Raw genomic sequence first — 24,440 nt, 5'->3', positions numbered from 1 at the left:
GCATATCATTCACCTTTTGAAGTAATTCTCTCCGTTGTCGTTGGCAGCTCGGTGGTAGATACTAATAAAAAATTATTGGTTATTTTTGTTTTTGACATTAATTTATTTCGCGTTGATGATCAATATATATTAAGTTGGATATCAGTAGTTTGTATCATTCACCTTCTGAAGTAACTCTCTCTGTTGTCGTTGGCAGCTCGGTAAACGACGATGAAGCTGATAAAAAAAGATGATAGCATTTTTATTACACTTATTTCTCACAATATGTTCCATGGGATCACGTGCAGATAAGAATTGCGGTAATTGTATATGAAGCATTTTGCATATAAGCAAGATCACTTTGTTCATAGCGAAGCCAGCGCTTTTTCGATGGTGGCGCTTACTTGCGCCTACAAGAATTCTGGTTCACAGCTAGTGCATTGCAGGCTGATGACGAATAGAATCAAAAAGCCCAAACTGCCGCGATCTCGTACCAGAACAATGAATACAATATACCAAAAACTGGAAATCGACTGGAAGAGTCGATTTCCAGTTTTTGGTGTATTATAGGCTGATGACGAAATATAGCTCACGGCCAATTAAAAACGAAAGGACTTAGCGATTTAAAAAGTATATATTATGTTAGCTTAGCTATGGTGCAGTTTTCATATATGAAAAATATCACTGTCTTTTATCGGATCCTTGTGTCTAATCATATGCTGAAGTTATTCTCTACGTTGTTGTTGACAGTCGACGTTACTATACGAAATTGTTGGTACTCATTTCATCATTTTTGACATTGATTCATTGCGCTTTGATGAGCAATATATAAAAAAATTGATAATTGTTTGTTGTATCATTCACCTTTTGAAGTAACTCTCTCCGTTGTGGTGGGCTGCTCGGTCGAGGATACTAATAAGAAATTATTGGTTATTTATTATTTTTCACATTAGTTTATTTTGCGTTGATGAGCAATATAATATTATATTAAGTTGGATATCTGTTTATTGTGTCATTCATCTTCTGAAGTAACTCTTTTCGTTGGCGTTGGAAGCTCGTTTGAAGATACTAATAAGAAATTACTAATAAGTTATCATTAGGATCATCAATTTTTTTCGTTTCGATCACAAAAAAATGTATAAAACGTTTGATATCAGTTGATTGTATTTTTCCCCTTTCGAAGTAACTCCCATCGTTGTCGTTGGCAACCTGGTCGACGACACTAATAAGAAATTATTGTTATTGTTATTAACATTAGTTTATTTTGGGTCGATCAGTGTTATATAACAAGTTGGATATCTGTTGATTTAATTATTCAGCTATTGAAGTAACTCTCTCCGTTGTCTTTGGCAGCTTGATCGGATTATTCCTTAATTAACATTAAGTTATTTCGTTTCTATCAACAATATTATATAATAAGTTTGAATGTTGTCGTTGGCATCTCGCTCGACAGTAATTAAGCTGATAAAAAATGATAGCTACGTTTGCTGACCTCGTAAGGAACATATTATTTAGCTGAAAGATATCAATTTTTTTATAAGTCTCCCATGTCAATCATCTAGTAAAAAACTGCTCCCTCCGCTGTTTTTGTCAACATGGTCATTGGTATTTAAAGTTAAGACTAACCGAACATGGCGGTTACTGATCTCTGTCCCAGGCCCTGACTTAGCGACTGACTAATGGCTCTATACATTTTGCTTCTTGATGTCATTTACCTGCCAAAGTGACTCTCTCCGTTGCGGTTGCAAGCTTGGTCACCAATACTAAAAAGGATCAACAGGATTTGGATAACTAGAAGAACTACTACACTTAAACACAACTCAGAAGATAGGGTATATGTGTTCACCATTCTCGCTCAGGCATCAGGACATTTCCGTGTAAAATGTCTTTTTTTAGGTCTGGCAACAAATTATTACGGCTCCCTATATAGGAGTTTTGGCAGAGGCTGTTTCTTTTGGCTTTAAAGCAAAAACACAAGTTTCACTATAGTCACCTGTTATATATATATTTTTTCATTTAACACAAAACTAATAACACGTTTGTATCTCTGCGCAATCGGTTACGTTTTCACCTGTTGAGGTAGCGCTCTCTGAAGTCGTCGGAGGCTTGGTCGCTAGTACTTCAAAATGAATAGTAAGTTAATATTGGCATGAAAAAAAAAGACATTTGCTGACGTATTTGCTAATGCGTGTATATCACAATGCAACCTCCATCCTGCCATGAAACGAAAACGGCCTCATTTATCATAAATGTATGGAACATTTGTCAAATTATTAAGATTTTAGGATTAAAAAACAACAACAACAAAAACAACAACGCAAGCCGGGTCCATAGATTGATAAAGATAATGACCTGCTTATATTCGAGATCTACATGTAAGGCTCTTACCTATGCACGATTTTCCATTTCCTGATAAACCTACAGGACACGGACCACAGACAAAACCACTCGGGTCTTCGGTACAGTTGACACCAGGATAACACGAGTCTTCAGAGCAGTTCGAGATTTTCACATCGCAAAGTCGACCCTCGAATCCAGCATCGCACTTACAAGTGTAGCCGGCGACACCATCGACACAGGAACCTAAAGTGAAGTGATGTCAACCCATTGACTACTGACTTTTTTGGAGCTGAATTTACAAAAAACAGACTGAAAACAGATACCTCCCCCCCTATGCTGAGTTTTATACAGCCCGTCAAAGTCAAACACAGCTGCACCTAGTCAGCGGTATCCAAGCTTTCCAACACTGCTTTGCGGTCCCCACTTTTAATCCCTCGTCGTTGTGCTGAAGCCAGCACACGTTGATGGTTGCTTGTATTTTTCATAAAAAATACAGCTATAAACATATTAGGAGAGTGTCTTAGGACATCATGAAGTCTTTTGGGGCATAATCAAGTGCTTTGCTTATGGATATTTGCAAGCAAAGGTGGATTCATGATGATTTTTTCTTTGTTTGGCTTTGCCCGGATGAGAAAATAATTTTCTAATGAATGACCACAGCTCTCCTAAATGCTGTCTTTTCTGAAACCAAATTGATTCCAAAATTGTTTACGCTGCTATTCTGGGTCTGTATGACCTGGAATTGATTTGTTTGGCTTCGGGGTGAAAAGACTTATAAAAAACCATCTGACTTTGGGGAGAGGAGTGTTGCCGGGCCCTCCCCTCGTGCATTTTCCCCTGGATCTCCCAGAATGCTTTGCAATGCGTAAAGATATTTTCGTGGTTGTACAATCCTTCAAGGAATGGACATTGTGTTTTGAGGCCAAGGAAATGTACCTGGAGGATCAGAATAAAGGTATCTGTTGTGTCTTGAGCTGTGTTTGCTGATCTCTCTCCCTTGTGTGGTATTTTGAGCGTTTTATTGAGAGGGGTGATTCTGCTTTTCTCTCTTTGTTCGATTTGAGATTTGTCAAAGAACCTGTGCTATTATTTGGCTTAAGAGTAGATGCCAACACCTTGGTTGGATGCATATCTGCAAGACCATTTATCCCTTAGACTGATGCCTGAATATCTTCATCTTGTTGTGTTTATTTAGAATTTATGAATTTTTTGGGTTGTGGGTACTTCCCAAAGCCGGTACAGGCCGGTTGAGGGGTCAATGTGTTCAAAGAGATTAAAAAAGCTCGTAAGCTGAGCATATGTAGAGATGAACAAAAGGCGGTACTAGGTGAGTGTCTTGCTACCAATCTGATTTCATCATCATACACTTACCGTTGACACAAAGGTTCGACTGGCATTCATCAATGTTAATTTCGCAGCGACTTCCATTGAATCCTTTCGGGCACGCGCATTCGTACTGGCCAGACCCCCTAGGGTAGTAGGGATGGGGATAGCATGTTCCTCCGTTTTGGCATGGGCAAAATTGCGCCATAAGAGTAATCGCGGTTGTATCGTTAGCATTGCACTCATCTGTCGCTACGAATGTGAACGTCTTGTTGTCTGCAGACGTCATGGTGTAGTTCAGCTGCCCGTTTGGTGTGAAAGTGTACCCTTGCGCATCAGTGCTAGTGATCCTGTAGTTTATTGTACGGTTTTCAGGGTCAGTTGCCTTAAGTTGAAGCGACAACGAGAGCGAACCAAACAGACGGAGAGGTAAATTTTGGAGGGTAGTTCACTAAAAAAATATTATTTGAAAAATTAGTAATCTAATCATTTTAGTTTTAAATAATAAAACAGAATTTTTTAAAGCTAAGGGTTATATAATTATCTATTTATGTCATACATAAAAAAATTGCTTTTTTTTCTGGAATTTCGTTGAATCGTGCGGTCTTCTTACACGTTCTTGCAAATCTTTTGTATAAGTTACGATAACCTTTGTAAAAATACTGTGTTTTTTTAGTGGTAATATGAGAATATTAGCTCAAGCTATTTAAGTTAATGCAGTGATGTCAGTGCAGGGAAAAAAAGAGAAAGAGAAACACATCTGCTTACTACTAAGTCAAATCGGCAAAAGTCAAAATTTGCAAGAAAAGATTTACAAACAAGAGTATTATTCTTATATGAAATTGAAGTACGCTTGTGTAATATCAGACACCATAGGGTTAGAAAACAAGTTCAATGGTAGCTTATGGTAAAACTTACAACATTGTTGTTCGTGCGGGTCTTTATTTTTGTTTCTTTTTTAATCTTAATGTTACGGTGGTATTACGCTTTTTCTGCAACACGAGTCCCATCTCTACCCTTTAGGTAGCACTATAACCTACGCTGTTTGAAAAGGGTTCATATTACAGAAAAAAAAAATATTAGAAAGGTGGGGGGTGACCATTTTGCCCCCCTCCCGGGCGCGGTAGTTGGTCAAGTCAATCTCATTTTTAGCCAGGGATTATTGTATTGCTGTTGCTGAAGCTTTGCCAGTGGGGCATGTTGATGAGTTCCTTGCAGCTTCAGTTTGCTTATCCACTCTACTATGTGCGAGAATGAATTTGCCGGTTGCACTCCGTCTAGCGGGTGGCTATATATACGAGTGCATATGTTTTATAGAAGAAGTTCGCAAAGTCTGACATAAAAAAAAACCTAGATTGATATTAAAATAGAAAAAAAATAAGGCGGATCTTAAGGCTTGTTTTTGTATCGACTGTCGCCACCGTCGTCGAAAAACGTGCTGACACAAAAAATACGTTTGGAGCGATGTGAGCGATTTACCCGTTTCCATATAATCGCCGCCGTCGCCCGATTGGCGCGTAAATCGAGACAAAATAGCGGCTAGTAATGAGCGACTCTTGCTTCAAGCCAGCTATCTTCTTCTCTATGCCCTGTTACGGCGTAGAAGACAAAGAAGATTTCGAAGATCCAGAAGTGATCGATTTTGACTTTTTTTCAAATAACGCCCGAAGCCTTCTTATGTTTTTGAACTTCACATGCACTCGTTAAACTTGTCGCCTATTTTTTATGCTTTTTTTTTGTAAAGGCAGTTGTATTTCTGTACGTCTCTTCTATGAACAAGACGGTGTTCACCTCTTCGCCCAGCCAGACGCTATTTGTTGTGATAAAAGGAATTCTGGGATATGATAGAAACGTACACAATGAGCTCTGGGACACATTTTTGTAGCTACCGTCGCGACTAGTAAAGATATTGGTTTCCATTAAAAATATGAACTATCGCCGCTGACGCAACTACACCCGAGATTTTTTTCACCCTACCGAGATTTTTTTCTATTTCCGCGACAGTGCCGTTTCTTGTCGCAGCTATCGCAGCCGTCGCCCAACAGAGCGTTTCCATATGATCGGCGCCGTCGTCGGACACATTTTTAGATGGCGACAGTCGCGACGCGAGCGACTATATGGAAACCAGGCTTTAATTGCTTGGAGCACACGCAATGTGCTATCTTTTAGGGTTAAACAATGTTGTTAAAAAGTGCTATGCCTTAGGGATTTTTATTTTATTTTATTTTTTCGCCCAACAAGTCATGTCACCCCCGTCACCACCCCTAGGTCCGCCACTGTATAATTGCTTGCCAAATTCACATCTAGACAGTTAGGCGTTTTTATATGAAACACTTATGCTACTAGGCTAAATTTTTGTGAAAACTATGTGTAGACGAATTGACGAATTTTTGTGGACGAGTTGACTCTACTTGTGGACGAGTTGACTCAATTTGTGGACGAGTTGACTCTACTTGTGGACGAGTTGACTCTAATTGTGGACGAATTGACTCAATTTGTGGACGAGTTGGTTGTGGACGACACGGTTTGTGGACAAAGTGACTGTAAACTTCTGAAACTCAACTTTGTTTTCCCGTCGTTTGCTGACTTTGTGAAGCATTTTTGTGGAGACGCATTTTTTGAGCAGTAACTATTTCATGATTGGCTAATCGCAAGCGCGAGATTAAATATGAATTGGAACAATGAGTTGTCAAGATTGCTTGAAGTTCCTTATACCAAAAGTCATAGAATGTTTGACCGGGCGCGACAGTACCTTTCCGCCGAATCCAATCAAATTGGTCAGTCTCTGGCATGCATTGCTTACACCAGTCCCTTGGGCTAGGCTGTTCAGGTGCAAAGCAGTGTCCATTTATCATACACGAATCGTTCTATAAAAAAAAGGTGATCGTTGGTTACCCGCAAAACCGTGTTTCATTAGCGATATCATCTTACTTGAACAGCGCTATCAAAATACGTTATTACAACACTAGTGTATAGGTATACAAACATAGGCAATTATCAATCATATAATTTTCAGGAGTTCTCTAGTTTATATAGCATCAAAAGAATTCTTAGCAAACTTACCCTTAAAACGCAAACACCTTTCCTGCTACAATTTAAGCAGAGGGAGTCGTAAGAAATAAAGCTCATCTTCTCCAGACTGGCGTCGATCCTGTTGTTGGAGATCCTAATGTACAGTCCTCCCGCGGGGGTTCCGGGATTGTCATAGTCCCCTATCTTCGTTGGAGGGTCCGGAAGGTCACATTTGACCCCAAACAGATCAAACATACCCCCTGGCAGCTCTTGAGGAGTAGACCTTGGGGACCATGCATCGCCAAAGACCTAGATATAGGTAAAAATAAATATTACACCCAGTAAGTCTCATGGCCGATCATTTCGGGAGCAGCAAAAGTTCCATCGTGTATCCTGTACATATGCATTCATTGCGTGTCTTTGGGTCCAGAAAAAGCATATAATAGAAGCTAATAACTGACAATTAACGCCCCCTTAAAAATAAAACCTGAAATGAAAAAAAAAGCAAAAACGGTTGGTAACACCATGTCTGAAAACCGCAGACAGATACATATACGAGCTAAGTTTCTAAATCAGCAACACTGCAAAGCTCGGATACCCGGATAATTTCAACTTTATTCAAACCGCTAAGGTGAGTTATTTGTGCATAAAAATTCTCATTTACCTTGAATTCGGTCACGTGACAAGTCAGGTTTTCTGAATCAAGGAATCCATCACCAAATATGTTTGTTTTCTTGCAGGGCCTCTTTCTTTTGTCACACAGACCACCGTCATAAATACTGCAACATGTTTTAAACAGCTTATGAGAAACTAATGACGTATTTTTATATTTTCTTCATTTTTTTACATTTATTTTCTTCATTTAATTACATGTATGGCATGGCGCCATCTAGGAGATTCTATACTACATATAATACGCCAAGGAATGGACCGCCACATTTTACGAAATAAACGGCTGAGCTAGAAAACTCCGAGACCACGCCATTTCCACACATTGCCGGAGAGGATGTGTGCAAATTGGTTTTATTTCAAGATAATACCGGATGGAAAAGTTCTAACTCAGGCGATTTTGTAAGCGAGAGGATCACACTCGCAAATGCGCCATTTTAAATATTTCACAGAAGCACAAAAATAATTTATTTCCTGCAGCAAAATAGGACTAACCTTCAGATCTTCGTGTCTCTCAAGAAAAACACACTAAAAGTATCCAGCAATAAGCCTCTCCAAAAATATCATAGTAGAGGAGAAATCTTATTCTAGACAATTTCAAAAGATGTGTAAACAAACCTTCGATCGAGCGCGCAGAAAATCAAACCTGGAGAAGAATTCGAATACTTGCCGTAGTTTCATTGCATATATTTTAAAACACAACCGTCTTTTTATGCGTTTGGCGCATAAACAAAACGATCGCAAACAAGGAAACGGAAGAAAAGAGCTTTTTATCTACAACTGCAAGACAATGAATTTTGAACAACTTCAATTCAATCCATTAAAGGACGGTGCATAAAAGCTTATTTAATCAGATTGAGATGGTGCACAACACTTATTAAGTACTCTTCGTTTTTTTATTTAAGCGAAAGATTTGTTTATTACAAATTACTTTACGGTCATTTTGTGTTTTCAGAACCACATACCTTTTACGTCACATCGATTTTCATTTGATTCCCGCCAAAAACATCATACACAGGGTGCCCAACACGAATAAACTAAAATACGGGCGGTACTTTATAGCAAGCGCTTTTTCGCATTTTTATAAGATAAATTAAATATGGTGTATTTCCAGAAAAAATTCATACTCCCCCCCCCCCCCCATGGAGGGGATTTTATCTGGGGGTGTGCCAAGGAAATAAACAGAGATAGTGGACACGCCCTCACTTTCTTGAGATGGCGTGTGAAGTTTTTTGTAGAATTCTTATATTTATTTCGTAATTTCTTTCTGATATGTGATTTCTTCATTATTGCCATCATTCAGTTTTGTAATGTACTTACTGTCATGTTGTCTTTTTTCTAAATTAAAAGAATATCTCGTGTTTTTCTTACCCATTTTGTGCCACTTGTCACGGCTTCGAATGATCGCACCTTTTGTTTTTTGTCGTGCGAATAAATCTAATTTGTGTTTGGCTTCATAAAATTTACACATATTTTCTTCACTCATATCTCCATTCAATTTTGGGTGCGCAATTTATAAAATTGGAGACCTATAACCCTTTTGAATGTTGACTATAAAATCGCGTCAAAAACAATAGCAACTAGAAAATCGTAGCTGCTGCCAGACATCATACAACCAAATCAAACTGGTTATGTGCGCAATCGATATATAGGGCAAAACGTGCGCATGATTGTCGATCTAATGGACATAACGCAAACAGAAGATATCCCTGGAATTGCTCTCTTCTTAGATTTTCAAAAAAGCTTTGATAGCCTTGAGTGGAACTTTATAATGGAAAAATTGAAAACATTCAATTTTGGCCCATACATAATAAAGTGGTTCAACACATTTTACAACGGCATTTCTAGCTGTGCGCTAAACAATGAACATGATAGATAGATAGATAGATAGATAGATAGATAGATAGATAGATAGATAGATAGATAGATAGATAGATAGATAGATAGATAGATAGATAGATAGATAGATAGATAGATAGATGGATGGATGGATGGATGGATGGATGGATGGATGGATGGATGGATGGATGGATGGATGGATGGATGGATGGATGGATGGATGGATGGATGGATGGATGGATGGATGGATGGATGGATGGATGGACGGATGGACGGATGGACGGATGGACGGATGGACGGATGGACGGATGGACGGATGGACGGATGGACGGATGGACGGATGGACGGATGGACGGATGGACGGATGGACGGATGGACGGATGGACGGATGGACGGATGGACGGATGGACGGATGGACGGATGGACGGATGGACGGATGGACGGATGGACGGATGGACGGATGGACGGATGGACGGATGGACGGATGGACGGATGGACGGATGGACGGATGGACGGATGGACGGATGGACGGATGGACGGATGGACGGATGGACGGATGGACGGATGGACGGATGGACGGATGGACGGATGGACGGATGGACGGATGGACGGATGGACGGATGGACGGATGGACGGATGGACGGATGGACGGATGGACGGATGGACGGATGGACGGATGGACGGATGGACGGATGGACGGATGGACGGATGGACGGATGGACGGATGGACGGATGGACGGATGGACGGATGGACGGATGGACGGATGGACGGATGGACGGATGGACGGATGGATGGATGGATGGATGGATGGATGGATGGATGGATGGATGGATGGATGGATGGATGGATGGATGGATGGATGGATGGATAGATAGATAGATAGACAGATAGTTTATTAAAAAATATGCATTGCAGCCAAAAGGCTGAATTACGCATTATGTACAAAAAAATTAAAAATAATATGAAAAATTTAAATACGACAATAGTTATAGATTTTATTATGATAAAATATAATTACTTCCTATAAAATATATCATAAAAATGTATTTAATTAAAACCGAAAATCCAGAATTAGAGGAACACAATATGCAGATGACACAATAATCTTTGTAGCTGACCTGAAATCAGAAAATCACCTTTTTGCGCTCTTAAAGAAATTCAACGAGTGTTCTGGGTTAAAGGTAAGTCTCTCGAAATCAGAAGGCCTCTGGCTGAGTAGAAACAGACATTGAGACGAGACGAGACGCCTTTCGGTATCCGCTGGCCAAAGAAGTCAGTTTACGTACTCAGCACCCACTTAACTTATTATAAAATAACCTTAAAAAAGAAAACCTTAGTTTTAAACTTGTAAACATGAAAACAAAATAATTTGGTGTTTTATTGGGGACGGAAAACCTCCTAAAATTAAATTTAAAAAATCGAAGGTGGTCTCAACATGACAGATTTTTCAATTATAAATAAGGTTATCAAAACAAGCTGGGTCAAGCGACTTGGCACACAAGACGAGCGAGGAGAGGAAGCGCATCCCTACTTCCCCCCTACAATCCATTGGAGGAACTTTCCTTTCGATTGTGATTTTGATGTAAAAACATTATCTCTTAATCCTAAACTCCAAAGCTTTTACAGAGATGTTTTAAAGGCTTGGCATGAATTAGAGCTTAATGAGAAGGCATCGGTGTTTGAAGAAAACATTTGGAACAATAAGCATGTAAAAATTGCAAGAAAATCCATTTTTTTCCCGAACTGGCAAAAACACGGAATCTTTTAAATCAAACAAATAATGAACAACGAATGTGGATTTCAGAAAAGGAGCTAATGCGCTTATATGGCATAAAAACTAATTTTCTAACACTCTGCATGGGGAAAAGCCATCCCCTCTGAGTGGAAGTTCCGAATGAAAACAGAACCGCTGCCTGAGAACACAACTGCACCAACAAGAGCAAAAGAGATCCTCTGTGAAAAGAAGTTTCAAATACCAGCAGCCGAGAAAAGAATTATTAAATGTGGTTCCACTCAGGAAAACCTCCCCATATCTACGTGCTTCCGTAAATATGGGGAAAAGAAATCCACAATTTACAGCATCCGTTTGTTGAATGCAAACAGGTTAAGAAATTCTTGAGCGCTTTAAAAATTGGTGGACTGACAGAAATAGCGAAGACATTGCATTAGAATATGAGGATATTTTTTAAGACCTCCACCCAGAAAAAAAAAACAGCGAATCAACCAATAAATATATGCCTGAGCATACAAGAAAAACGAAAACTTTTATTTTAAAACATATTTAATATATCTTAAGACACAATTAGATATTGAAACAGCTGACATTGCCAGAAAAATAAAGTTGTGAAGTGTCTAGCTTGCTTGCTTACCTACAGTAAAAAGGAAAAAAACAGTAACCAGAGAAAATAATATTAAAAAAAGAAAAAGAATAATAACAATAAAAAACAATATATATATATATATATATATATATATATATATATATATATATATATATATATATATATAAACTTGAGTGAAAATTCCTGTCAGCCAACAACCAGTCTGTCTAAAAGGATCCAAGATACCAGGGCTCAGTAGCGAAAATATAAATATAGTAGTGTGAAGAAAGACGCTACGATTCCCAACTTTTAGACATTATTAAAAATTTACTAAACGTTTCGGCCCTTCGGCCTTCTTCAGTATAAAATAAGTTAAAAAGATAAAAAATACAATGGGCTTAAAACTACATCCTTATATACTTACAACTTGTGAATTCTTTAAATATAGTGTACTTAAATTACACCATTTTAACGGCGATTACAAATTGTTGATAAAGCTATGTGTTATTGAAATGAATTCGATTTTTCGACTTATACTCCCTGCGTTTATTTAGACCATGGGGAGCCAAAGTAAATAATTGCATCATCCAGTACGCTTCTCTATTGAGAAGAACACTGTCTAGACCAATCAGATCCTGCCTAGCTATTGTTTCAATTACAATGAAGTCAAAATCACTCAAATTATGCTCGCTGCGGTTGAAATGCTTGGCGACTTCACATGTTTTCTTGTTGGTTCTCATACTGGACTTATGATTGCGAAAGCGCACCTTGAATTCCGTAGTGCAGGAACCCACGTATTGTAAATTACATTTCCGACAGGTTGCTAGGTAAATTGCATTCTTAGAATTACAAGAAACACGTTGCCTTATAAAGTATTTCTTGCCAGTTGCAGCGCTAATGAAATGTCGTGATTGAACAAAATAACTGCTACAGAGATCACATTTTTTCCCGCATTTAAAACAACCACTATTATTCTCTTGGTTACTGATTTCAGTGGCCGCACGTTGCTTGAATTTAGAAGGCGCAAGGATGTCTTTGAGATTTTTAGGCCTTCTAAATGCCGAAATTATACTACCTTCCGGAAAAACCTCTTTCATAAAAGTAGAGGAATGCAAAAAACTAAGATTTTTCCGAACGATCTGCCCGATATCCGGAAGGTTAGGATTGAAATCCATAACCAGAGGTGTAACCTTGCGTTTGGCTCTATTCGATTTAGGCTTAAGTAGTTCACTTCTAGAAAGAGAAGCAACTTCATTAAACTTGCTAGAAACTAATTCAGGTTTATAACCCTGTTCTATCAAATAATTCTTATATTCATTATTTCTACGGCATAGAAAGTTCTCGTCAGAGCAGTTGCGCTTAAGGCGCAAAGCAACGCTATATGGAATGGCGCGCTTACAATGTTCAGGGTGACAGCTCGTGGGAGGTAAATAAAGATGACTATCGGAAGGCTTCGCATAGACATCGGTCTTGATAAAGCCATCGACAAGGTCAAGTCCAGCACGTTAAGTTTGTGCTCTGAAAATACTAATTCAAATTTAATAGTGGGGTATAACCCGTTAATATATTCCGTAAATTCGTCTAACTTATCTCGACCGTGCACCCAAATATCAAGAATGTCGTCTCTATATCGTAACCAAAGCATAGGTTTGATCACATGACCATTTTTCGCTAAATGGTCGATCTCCCCCATAGCTATGTCCGCATAGCTACAGGCATTCTTGGGTCCCATAGCAGTTCCTATACATTGCAGGAAGTTTTGGTTGCCAAATTGCGAATTGTTATGTAAAAGACAAATTTTTACTGCTTCCAAAAGGCATTCCGAGGACGGAGACTGAACTGCCCTAGACTGGAGAGCTTTCTCAACCGCAGACAAACCCAATATGTTGTCTATATTGGGAAACATTGAAACAACATCCCATGAAACCAGAAGGGTATTAGGGGGACAGGGACCCGCCCTATTAATAGTCTCAATTTTACTGAGCAAATCCGAAGTATCCTTAACGAAAGATGGCATAGATTGCGCCAAGGGCTTCAAATGGAACTCAGTAAAGGCTGATAGCCTCTCTATAGCTGTACCGCAACAAGACGTGATAAGGCGAAGTGGGTTACCCGTTTTCTAAATAAACGCAGGGAGTATAAGTCGAAAAATCGAGTTCATTTCAATAACACATAGCCTTATCAACAATTTGTAATCGCCGTTAAAATGATTGGTCAAAGGAGGCCATTGAGGCAAACAAACAAGTTGTCAATTTCCTAGACGTCACCCTTGACCTAAAACGTAATGCACACCAGCCTTATACAAAGCCGAACTCCTCGCTATAATATGTCCACCGTGAGAGCAACCACCCGCCCTCCATCACCAAGAACATCCCTGCTGGTATCAACAGACGCCTATCTGCCCTATCTTCAGACCAAGCCTCCTTTGACCAGACCGCGCCACCTTACCAGAAAGCACTCGACGATAGCGGATACAACTACACGCTACGCTACGAACCCAACACCGTAACCAACCATAAAACCCGCAAACGCAACAACATCCTATGGTACAACCCGCCCTTCAGCAAGAACACCAGCACCAACATCGGCCACAGATTCCTCACCCTGATAGACAAGCACTTCCCGAAAGACAACCACCTCCGTAAAATCTTCAACAGAAACACCATCAAAATCAGTTACAGCTGCATGAACAACACCAAACAGGTCATCGACAACCACAACAAGCGCATCATCACCGCATCGTCGGCTACCGAGATCACCAGCTCCGCCCCTACCACTACCAACAACAAGACATGCAACTGCCGACAGACACCTGCCCTCTAGACGGAAACTGCCTACAGACATCTGTTATCTACCAAGCTACCGTAACTCGAAAAGACAACAACACCTCGGAAACATACGTCGGGCTCACTGAAAACAGCTTCAAGACCAGGTACAGAAACCACACCGCATCATTCCGACACGCCAAACACAGAAACTCCACCGAACTCAGCAAACACGTCTGGACTCTCAAGGACAACATGATTGAGTACTTTATTTCATGGCGCATTCTTTCTTCCCACTCCGCCTTCAACAGTACCACTAAGCGTTGCAACCTCTGCCTCAAGGAAAAGCTGACGATCATCTGCCAACCCAAACTATCAACTCTAAATAAACGCAATGAACTCGTGTCCTCGTGCCGCCACAGAAACAAAGCCCTACTACGAAACAATTAGAACTGTTAATCCCGTCACCGTTAAATTTTCGCGCTATCAATTTTTCACACGTTCCGCACTGTTAGTTTTCGTCCCGCATATTTAATGTAACTCGCTATTGTTCCTCTTACCGCCTTAGCTAAAACTATCAGTCTATTATTATGTAAATTTCAATGTTAATAGTATATATACGATGGTAGGAATATTCTCATTAAATCCCCTGATGAGTGGGCAACCACGAAACAGACCTGTAGAGAATCCTATGTAGTTTGTATTTTTCTCAAACTAACACTATATATATATTTATTTATTTATTATATAGCTACGATAGTACGCGCGCTGTGATTGGCTTATTGGTAGTCGTGACATTCCCAAATTGCCCGTCTCTGGGGGCATTACGGAATTCCGTATTGCCCTACGAAAAAACAACACCCAGAAGAAACAGAAATGGTTGGTTGGCGAGCCGTCTTTTTCCGCATCCGGACAGGGACATTTTGTGAGCTTTTTTGTGTTGTTTTGTTCGGTTGCACGAATTTCGCTAAAACAAAATCGACCAAAAAACCAAAGCCACCAAAAAAAAAATGGGAATGGACGAGCACCCTGAGTCGGGGTTTTATTATCCTGAAGAGATTGAAGAGGAAAATTTTGACAAAAAGAAAAACAATAAGATGACATCCGGCGAGCGCAACCGATATCCAAGAAATACAAAGGTTAAGTTATTTACTTACTTATAACGAAGGCAAATGATTTAATAACAAGGGGTGTAAAAACCCAGAAAAGTGTCTTTTAGATAAAAGTACTACCTGTTATTTGTGTGCAACATTTCAATCAAATCATAAAGCAGCACAAAGCGATTGGCCTTTTCATTTTACTTCAGAATTTTGTTCTCTACATAGCGTGGAGTTTTCGAACTAAACAATCCATTCATGCCGTGAAAACTGACATCTGAGCTTTCTTTGTTATCGTTTGGGTCAACCTCACCTATGATAAAACCTGTAGCTTCCAAAAGGTGCAAACAGAAAGGAAATAGCCCTAAAAGTCGTCCAATTTAATCTTTTCACTCATTTACATTTTTGATTTGGCAGCGCGCGGGTGTTTCTTGTTTTCCCGCCTTTTTGAAATCGATCGATGAACTAATCGATATTAGCGCGAAAGCAAAGGTTGATTTGTTTTCTTGTCATTTAAAAAGCCACATAATAAACAACTTACTAACTTCGACCATTCGGTCATACCGGGAAATATCAAACCTCAGCTCACTCTCGGTTAGTAAGTAGTTAATATATACTAAAGAAATATGACACAAAAAAGTATCGAAAATGTAGGTAGGCCTTTTTGTCTGTTTGTTTGTTATTTTTCGCCTTGTTTTTCATTTTTTTTATCATTTCATGTAACGTAATATAGTGTAATATAGTGTAATGTATCATATTACATGCTTTGTAAAACTATTGATATTTACAATAACAATAACAATAACTATAACAATAACAATAACAATGATGATGACGACGACGAAGACGACGACGACGACGACGATGATGATGATGATAAAAAGCCTCCAAATTAAAGTAACTAAAATTCGGCGGTAACTTACCCCATCAGCTCCGGTATCGTGTTGATTGACATGGAGCAGTCAGCGGCTGTATATCCTTTGTCGCAAATACAGGTGCTGTTTGAGCAGTTTCCATGGTTACTGCATTCGTTGGGGCACAAGTTTTCAGTTATGACTTTTGGCGGGCGGAGCACACCATCGTCGTCTTTTTCGTAAAGAGACATATTCTTGTATGCCTTGTCCGCACACAGAGTCATAACTGAAGTAACGATTGAGGACGCAAACTCTTTGTTTCCACTCGCCTAAAAGTGATATTATAATAGTTAGCCACTGAGCAACTAAACTCTTTGGTGTCTCTAGAAGCAACTAAACTCTTTGGTGTCTCTAGAAGCAACTAAACTCTTTGGTGTCTCTAGAAGCAACTAAACTCTTTGGTGTCTCTAGAAGCAACTAAACTCTTTGGTGTCTCTAGAAGCAACTAAACTCTTTGGTGTCTTTAGAAGCAACTAAACTCTTTGGTGTCTCTAGAAGCAACTAAACTCTTTGGTGTCTCTAGAAGCAACTAAACTCTTTGGTGTCTATAGAAGCAACTAAACTCTTTGGTGTCTCTAGAAGCAACTAAACTCTTTGGTGTCTCTAGAAGCAACTAAACTCTTTGGTGTCTCTAGAAGCAACTAAACTCTTTGGTGTCTCTAGAAGCAACTAAACTCCTTGGTGTCTCTAGAAGCAACTAAACTCTTTGGTGTCTCTAGAAACAACTAAACTCTTTGGTGTCTCTAGAAGCAACTAAACTCTTTGGTGTCTCTAGAAGCAACTAAACTCTTTGGTGTCTCTAGAAGCAACTAAACTCCTTGGTGTCTCTAGAAGCAACTAAACTCTTTGGTGTCTCTAGAAACAACTAAACTCTTTGGTGTCTCTAGAAACAACTAAACTCTTTGGTGTCTCTAGAAGCAACTAAACTATTTGGTGTCTCTAGAAGCAACTAAACTCTTTGGTGTCTCTAGAAGCAACTAAACTCTTTGGTGTCTTTAGAAGCAACTAAACTCTTTGGTGTCTCTAGAAGCAACTAAACTCTTTGGTGTCTCTAGAAGCAAAACTCTTTGGTGTCTTTAGAAGCAACTAAACTCTTTGGTGTCTCTAGAAGCAACTTAAACTCTTTGGTGTCTCTAGAAGCAACTAAACTCTTTGGTGTCTTTAGAAGCAACTAAACTCTTTGGTGTCTAATAAGAAGCAACTAAACTCTTTGGTGTCTCTAGAAGCAACTAAACTCCTTGGTGTCTCTAGAAGCAACTAAACTCTTTGGTGTCTCTAGAAGCAACTAAACTCTTTGGTGTCTCTAGAAGCAACTAAACTCTTTGGTGTCTCTAGAAGCAACTAAACTCTTTGGTGTCTCTAGAAGCAACTAAACTCTTTGGTGTCTCTAGAAGCAACTAAACTCTTTGGTGTCTCTAGAAGCAACTAAACTCTTTGGTGTCTCTAGAAGCAACTAAACTCTTTGGTGTCTCTAGAAGCAACTAAACTCTTTGGTGTCTCTAGAAGCAACTAAACTCTTTGGTGTCTCTAGAAGCAACTAAACTCCTTGGTGTCTCTAGAAGCAACTAAACTCTTTGGTGTCTCTAGAAATAACTAAACTCTTTGGTGTCTCTAGAAACAACTAAACTCTTTGGTGTCTCTAGAAGCAACTAAACTATTTGGTGTCTCTAGAAGCAACTAAACTCTTTGGTGTATAATAAGAAGCAACTAAACTCTTTGGTGTCTCTAGAAGCAACTAAACTCCTTGGTGTCTCTAGAAGCAACTAAACTCTTTGGTGTCTCTAGAAGCAACTAAACTCTTTGGTGTCTCTAGAAGCAACTAAACTCTTTGGTGTCTCTAGAAGCAACTAAACTCTTTGGTGTCTCTAGAAGCAACTAAACTCTTTGGTGTCTCTAGAAGCAACTAAACTCTTTGGTGTCTCTAGAAGCAACTAAACTCTTTGGTGTCTCTAGAAGCAACTAAACTCTTTGGTGTCTTTAGAAGCAACTAAACTCTTTGGTGTCTCTAGAAGCAACTAAACTCTTTGGTGTCTCTAGAAGCAACTAAACTCCTTGGTGTCTCTAGAAGCAACTAAACTCTTTGGTGTCTCTAGAAGCAACTAAACTTTTTGGTGTCTCTAGAAGCAACTAAACTCTTTGGTGTCTTTAGAAGCAACTAAACTCTTTGGTGTCTCTAGAAGCAACTAAACTCTTTGGTGTCTCTAAAAGCAACTAAACTCTTTGGTGTCTCTAGAAGCAACTAAACTCTTTGGTGTCTCTAGAAGCAACTAAACTCTTTGGTGTCTCTAGAAGCAACTAAACTCTTTGGTGTCTCTAGAAGCAACTAAACTCTTTGGTGTCTTTAGAAGCAACTAAACTCTTTGGTGTCTTTAGAAGCAACTAAACTCTTTGGTGTCTCTAGAAGCAACTAAACTCTTTGGTGTCTCTAGAAGCAACTAAACTCTTTGGTGTCTCTAGAAGCAACTAAACTCTTTGGTGTCTCTAGAAGCAACTAAACTCTTTGGTGTCTCTAGAAGCAACTACACTCCTTGGTGTCTCTAGAAGCAACTAAACTCTTTGGTGTCTCTAGAAGCAACTAAACTCTTTGGTGTCTCTAGAAGCAACTAAACTCTTTGGTGTCTCTGGAAGCAACTAAACTCTTTGGTGTCTCTGGAAGCAACTAAACTCTTTGGTGTCTCTAGAAGCAACTAAACTCTTTGGTGTCTCTAGAAGCAACTAAACTCTTTGGTGTCTCTAGAAGCAACTAAACTCTTTGGTGTCTCTAGAAGCAACTAAACTCTTTGGTGTCTCTAGAAGCAACTAAACTCTTTGGTGTCTCTAGAAGCAACTAAACTCTTTGGTGTCTCTAGAAGCAACTAAACTCTTTGGTGTCTAAGAAGCAACTACTCTTTGGTGTCTCTAGAAGCAACAAACTCTTTGGTGTCTCTAGAAGCAACTAAACTCTTTGGTGTCTCTAGAAGCAACTAAACTCTTTGGTGTCTATAGAAGCAACTAAACTCTTTGGTGTCTCTAGAAGCAACTAAACTCTTTGGTGTCTCTGGAAGCAACTATACTCTTTGGTGTCTCTAGAAGCAACTAAACTCTTTGGTGTCTCTAGAAGCAACTAAACTCCTTGGTGTCTCTAGAAGCAACTAAACTCTTTGGTGTCTCTAGAAGCAACTAAACTCTTTGGTGTCTCTAGAAGCAACTAAACTCTTTGGTGTCTCTAGAAGCAACTAAACTCTTTGGTGTCTCTAGAAGCAACTAAACTCTTTGGTGTCTCTAGAAGCAACTAAACTCTTTGGTGTCTCTAGAAGCAACTAAACTCTTTGGTGTCTCTAGAAGCAACTAAACTCTTTGGTGTCTCTAGAAGCTTTTATTCTTCAGTTCCAGGTCGGTAACGTGAAGCGCTTAGAAAATTATAGTCGAATAAGAGCTATATAAATACTATTAGCTGTATTATAATAACTACTATAATGATTAACTACATATTATCCGTCGATTTGCATTGTGCACCCAGTTTTGCGCACACGCGCGCGCTTTTTTTTCGATTACGCAACTTTTTTTGTTACGAAATCGGGTATCTTCCACACGTCAATGCGAAAAGGCGATCACCAAAAATAGGAACAATTCGAGAATGGTCTCCAGTGGAAAGGGATTTGAAATTAATTCTTCAAAGGTTTCCTACATCACATGACCCTTCTAGGCTCCAATTTAGCTTTAGCTTTTATCTATTTTCAATATAATTGTTTAACATATTTTTTAAAACCAAGAAAGGGGATAAACAGGTCACAATATACTTACGATGTAAAAGCATTTAAATAAACTATCATTTGTCTGTTATATCTCGACTAATCAAGTTTCATCGATATGCAATCCCCATAGAATAGCCGAATTTTGTCAAATGATCCGATACCCCTATTTTTCATTTTGAGTTTATACTTGCGTTCCAGGTGACCAGACTAGGGGTGAATTGATTTTATTCAATTTTGGCTCAGAAAACATGAATTTTGCTTAGAGAAATTATTATTTTTTTAAAAGCGACTGCATCTGATTGGGTACAGCAACATGCAATTACCTTGAATACCTTAAATTCTTTACATTGCTCAAAAGATGACGGCAAAAGGGCACGCTTGGATTAGATTACTTGTAACCGCTCGCTACCCGAAAATACCGATTTTCATAATACCTCTCTTAAAACCCTGTGTAGATATGTGGATTAACGGGAGAGATGAACAGATAGCAATTTCAACCAGCAATTTATGCTTTGCTTTCAGATACCTCGCCATTAATGTTACCTTCAAATCAAACACGCAGTCACGTTCAGCCCGTGCCAGATCGATGTTTGGAACTTCTCTGCAAACTTTCACACCAAGTGAATTTTCAATGACACTTTTGCAAAATTGAGTCGCATTTTCTGTTGACATGTTGAAGTGTCGTTCGAAATCACCGATGTCTCTTCTTCTACGTATTCGTCTGTGCGCCTGCTCCGCTTCTTCTTCGTCGTTGAAGTATTCTCCCTCTTCCTGGTCGATGACCTCATCGCCATTTAACATTGATGCAATAGCGTTAGGTTGGGAGTTAAAGGCCTCATTCATTTCCTTCGCCTGTTGGAAATGTGTGTTTATATCTTGACACAGACTTTGTTCGCAGTAGCAGTAAGAACGGGGTTCAATTTTTGTGGCCTTATCTGGCGGAAGACTGTCAAAGTAGCTGTTTGGGTAAGGGACCCTGAAATGAAAAATTTGCTTAGCATTGTATAATTCCAGATGCCCGGTTTCATCTTTGGAAACCCAGGGCGTTGAGTTCAGCGTTAAGAGGCGCGAGCGAGAACGAGGCGAAACAAGGCGGCGGAGCTGACCTCGACACCATGGGTTCCCGAGGATGGCCCGGTATCAAGTGGTGAGAGCTTTTGATCGACTTCGGCAATAGGATAGTCTAGTGGTCGTTATTTGTTTTTTAATGAAGGATATGAAATTTCCTGTACGAATCATTGAAATCTATCGTTTCGCGCAATGTCAGACGCGCCCAGAGTGATGTTTTTTTTTCTTACGTCAAAATAAAAGCTGAAGTAAGCTTCATTCCCAGTCTCAATCAAAGATGCGTAGATTTAATTTTCGACTTCACATCACATTAGAACTTTAAAGTTCTCATTTTGCATTACAGGCTACTTGTAAACAGAGATTACTTCATGGTGGGTGAGCGCGTACGATTTTTATTCACAAGTTGTGATGAAATCAAACGAACAAGCGAGTCTTCGAGCGAGTGAATTTCATTCATCACAACGAGTGAATAAAAATCGTACGCGCTCACCCACCATGAAGTTTGTTTATTATATTTATACTGAGATTTAGAAACTAAAAAAGATATACATAGACAGAAACGGCAATCATTTATTATGCATTTATTATGCCAATAATAAATTCTTTATTCACAATTTTTATTCCAATTTAAGTGAAGTAGAGTTAAACTTTATCGAAAATCTTATTCCAATAACATAAGATGGTGTACAAAAAAGCATACAAAATAGTGAAAATAAGTATTGTCAACGTCAAAAATGGTCTGTGGACAAAATAAGTCGTAAATGGAAACCTGCAGTTGACAGAGCCTATTCCTAGTCTGAATCCAATGCTCTAATTCGCTTGTATCTTTTGCGTGTTGAATTCTTTTCGACTGTTAGAGTTGGGGACTGATTCAAAGTGTTTAAACGGTTATTTTCCCTCCACTGATAGTGGCACCTGTGAATAGTGACAGAAGTAGTATTACAGGTAGGTTTAGGTGACCATTTCCGTCCGAATTTTTGCCGTCGCATCGGCTGAATTGGCCGTCGCAACTGATACGACGGCCGTCGGAATAGAATAGCCTTCGGAACTGAATAGCCGTCGCACCGGCTGAATTGACTGTCGCAACTGATACGACGGCCGTCGGAACTAAATGACCGTTGGAACTGAATGGCCGTCGGAATTGAATGGTCATTGGAATTGAATACCATCCGCAAATAAACCCAAATTTTAATGTATGCTACATTAACATAATTTAGCATAAGTTAAAATCGAGGATGACCGCTGGCGCCTGGGCCCATTTCCATTCAAGCCGTGGCACGTTTGCACTCTCTCTTGAATCCCTGCAAATTCATGACTCAGCACGGGGGAAAATTTAAACAGATCGGGCATCGCCGGCTGGTAAGCAATGGGTCTTGTCTGCTACTCCCCACTTGGCGTGTTCGGGTATATGTAGTGCCCGGATACAGAGCGGCACATTCCCAGGTTTGAAACGATTTAGTCCGTAGGACAGCTGGTTACTCGGGCGCTGATAGAAGCGTGCTGTTAGGCCAATGGCCATACATAGTGTTTACACCTTGTTCTACCAAGACGGCGAGGCGAATAAGTTTTTCTGGGTATTCCTTGGTGTTACGGAGAGCTCTGTTTGGTGCTCAAGGCCTGTGTACTCTATTTCATTGTCTCGTTCTAAGGTCTTTGTTTTTGGCTGTTGTTCCATTGTGTTTTTGGTGCTGGTGCTCCGTAACACCAAGAAACTAAACTAAACTTCTCAAGCCGGCGTACGGAATGTATGGTGATGGTAAACCGGATGGGTTAAGGGCCTGCCTGTTGGCCACAGGGCAGGTTTGCGTGCCTGTTAGATAGGCATACCTGCTGGCTTTTTACTTTGCCGAGCTTCCCTGGTGACCCGACCTTTGGTCTTCAAGTTCTTGTTCTCCGGTGGTGCTTGGTTATGTTTGGGGTCAGGAGGTACCATTCCCCGGTCCTCAGTCCCTCCTTTTCAAGATTTAGGGAAAACGACCTGTGGATATGTCTTTTTTTACTTTGCGCTATTGGTTTTTATCGGGTTTAGAACAAGGTGCTCAAGTTACAAATCAATTGACAATGTTCGCGGCTCTACCACACGCTCCGAATTCTATAGATAGCATTGAGGCTTTAGTTTTCCGATAGCCTTTAGTTACCCCTGCAGGTTCATGATTCCAGATTTTGGGAAATCGACCTGTGAATAAACCCTTTTTACTTTGCGCTTTTGGTATTTACCGCCTTTAGAACAATGTGCTAAAGTTACCCATCAATACCCTATGTTTTACACCACATTAAAGTTTTGTTTGTCAGCCGCAGATACTGCTTTAGTAAAATAAGAATCATAAGTTTCTTGCGTATCGAATTACCCTGTCTGTCGTGTGACCTCGAGGTCAATAATAGCAGAGCTGAGTTTAAAAACTCTTTCTGTATTCGATTTTAAGAGAAAAAAGACTATTCTCTTTATCCTGTAAAAGATATTTACTTTTTATCATCTCATTCCCTTTTTTTGTATACAAGAAGCCCAAGAAACAAAAAACTATAACCAATTTAGCAGTTTTATATGAATAACCAATTTCTACGTAATTTGCATAAAATCTGAAAAGCCACGAAATTGTAATAAACATAATACATAAGATTTAAGTGTTTGCAGACGAGATTTGGTTAAATCAGGACGTTATTGTAACTTTGGTTCGAATTGGTTGCTGAATTGACGCTGCTAACTCCACTACTTGAATTAGCTGCTGAATTAGCTGCTAACTTCATCGCGGTGTCAACAAACGACTTTACATTATCTAGAAGAAGAAAATAGAGCGCTTGAAGTGTCTTTCCCCTTTCTATTCACCATGGACTTGGTGGCTAGGACAATAAACAACAAAAATAAATGTGTCTTTGTAAAAATAAAAGGAGACTTTGACTTCGAGGTGTCTTTGAGAATATTTGAGGTGTCTTTGAGAGTATAAAGTTAAACGCAAAACGACACGCTACGAGTTATCCCTATATTTAACGGTAAAATTTGGGTTAATTTGCGGATGGTATTCAATTCCAATGACCATTCAATTCCGACGGCCATTCAGTTCCAACGGTCATTTAGTTCCGACGGCTATTCAGTTCCGACGGCTATTCTATTCCGACGGCCGTCGTATCAGTTGCGAAGGCCAATTCAGCCGATGCGACGGCAAAAATTCGGAAGGAAATGGTCACCTAAACCTACCTGTAATACTACTGACAGAGCCTGTTGACCGGCTTGTTTGTTGTCAGAACTGCTACACGAGCGAGCAATGTCGTTCCGGTCATTGAGCTTGCATGATCTTCTTAAGTAGTTTCCTGTGAATGATAGGATGAATTCGCCGTTCCTGTAGCTAATTCACTCAGTGTTCGTGACATTTGCTGTCTTTC

General features: G+C 39.5%; 1 protein-coding gene across 1 annotated transcript in view; it reads right to left on the bottom strand.

Moving 5' to 3' along the window:
* LOC5499744 (von Willebrand factor D and EGF domain-containing protein) overlaps positions 1–24,440 on the bottom strand; it is a 36,187-nt gene that overhangs the window by 6,291 nt on the left and 5,456 nt on the right. The window contains exons 5-15 of the mRNA XM_048722122.1: positions 20,538–20,970; positions 16,270–16,529; positions 7,319–7,433; positions 6,706–6,963; positions 6,273–6,509; positions 3,691–4,027; positions 2,368–2,562; positions 2,051–2,098; positions 1,695–1,742; positions 844–891; positions 14–61 (exon numbers count right to left, since the gene is read on the bottom strand). Of these exons, the coding sequence (XP_048578079.1) occupies positions 14–61; positions 844–891; positions 1,695–1,742; positions 2,051–2,098; positions 2,368–2,562; positions 3,691–4,027; positions 6,273–6,509; positions 6,706–6,963; positions 7,319–7,433; positions 16,270–16,529; positions 20,538–20,970 (2,027 nt within the window). The remainder of the gene's footprint in view (positions 1–13; positions 62–843; positions 892–1,694; positions 1,743–2,050; positions 2,099–2,367; positions 2,563–3,690; positions 4,028–6,272; positions 6,510–6,705; positions 6,964–7,318; positions 7,434–16,269; positions 16,530–20,537; positions 20,971–24,440) is intronic.

This window comes from Nematostella vectensis, chromosome 14 (genome assembly GCF_932526225.1).
Source record: "Nematostella vectensis chromosome 14, jaNemVect1.1, whole genome shotgun sequence".
NCBI classification, from domain to species: domain Eukaryota; kingdom Metazoa; phylum Cnidaria; class Anthozoa; order Actiniaria; family Edwardsiidae; genus Nematostella; species Nematostella vectensis.
Note: the sequence above shows the minus strand (reverse complement) of the source record. Positions and strands in the feature narration are given on the sequence as shown.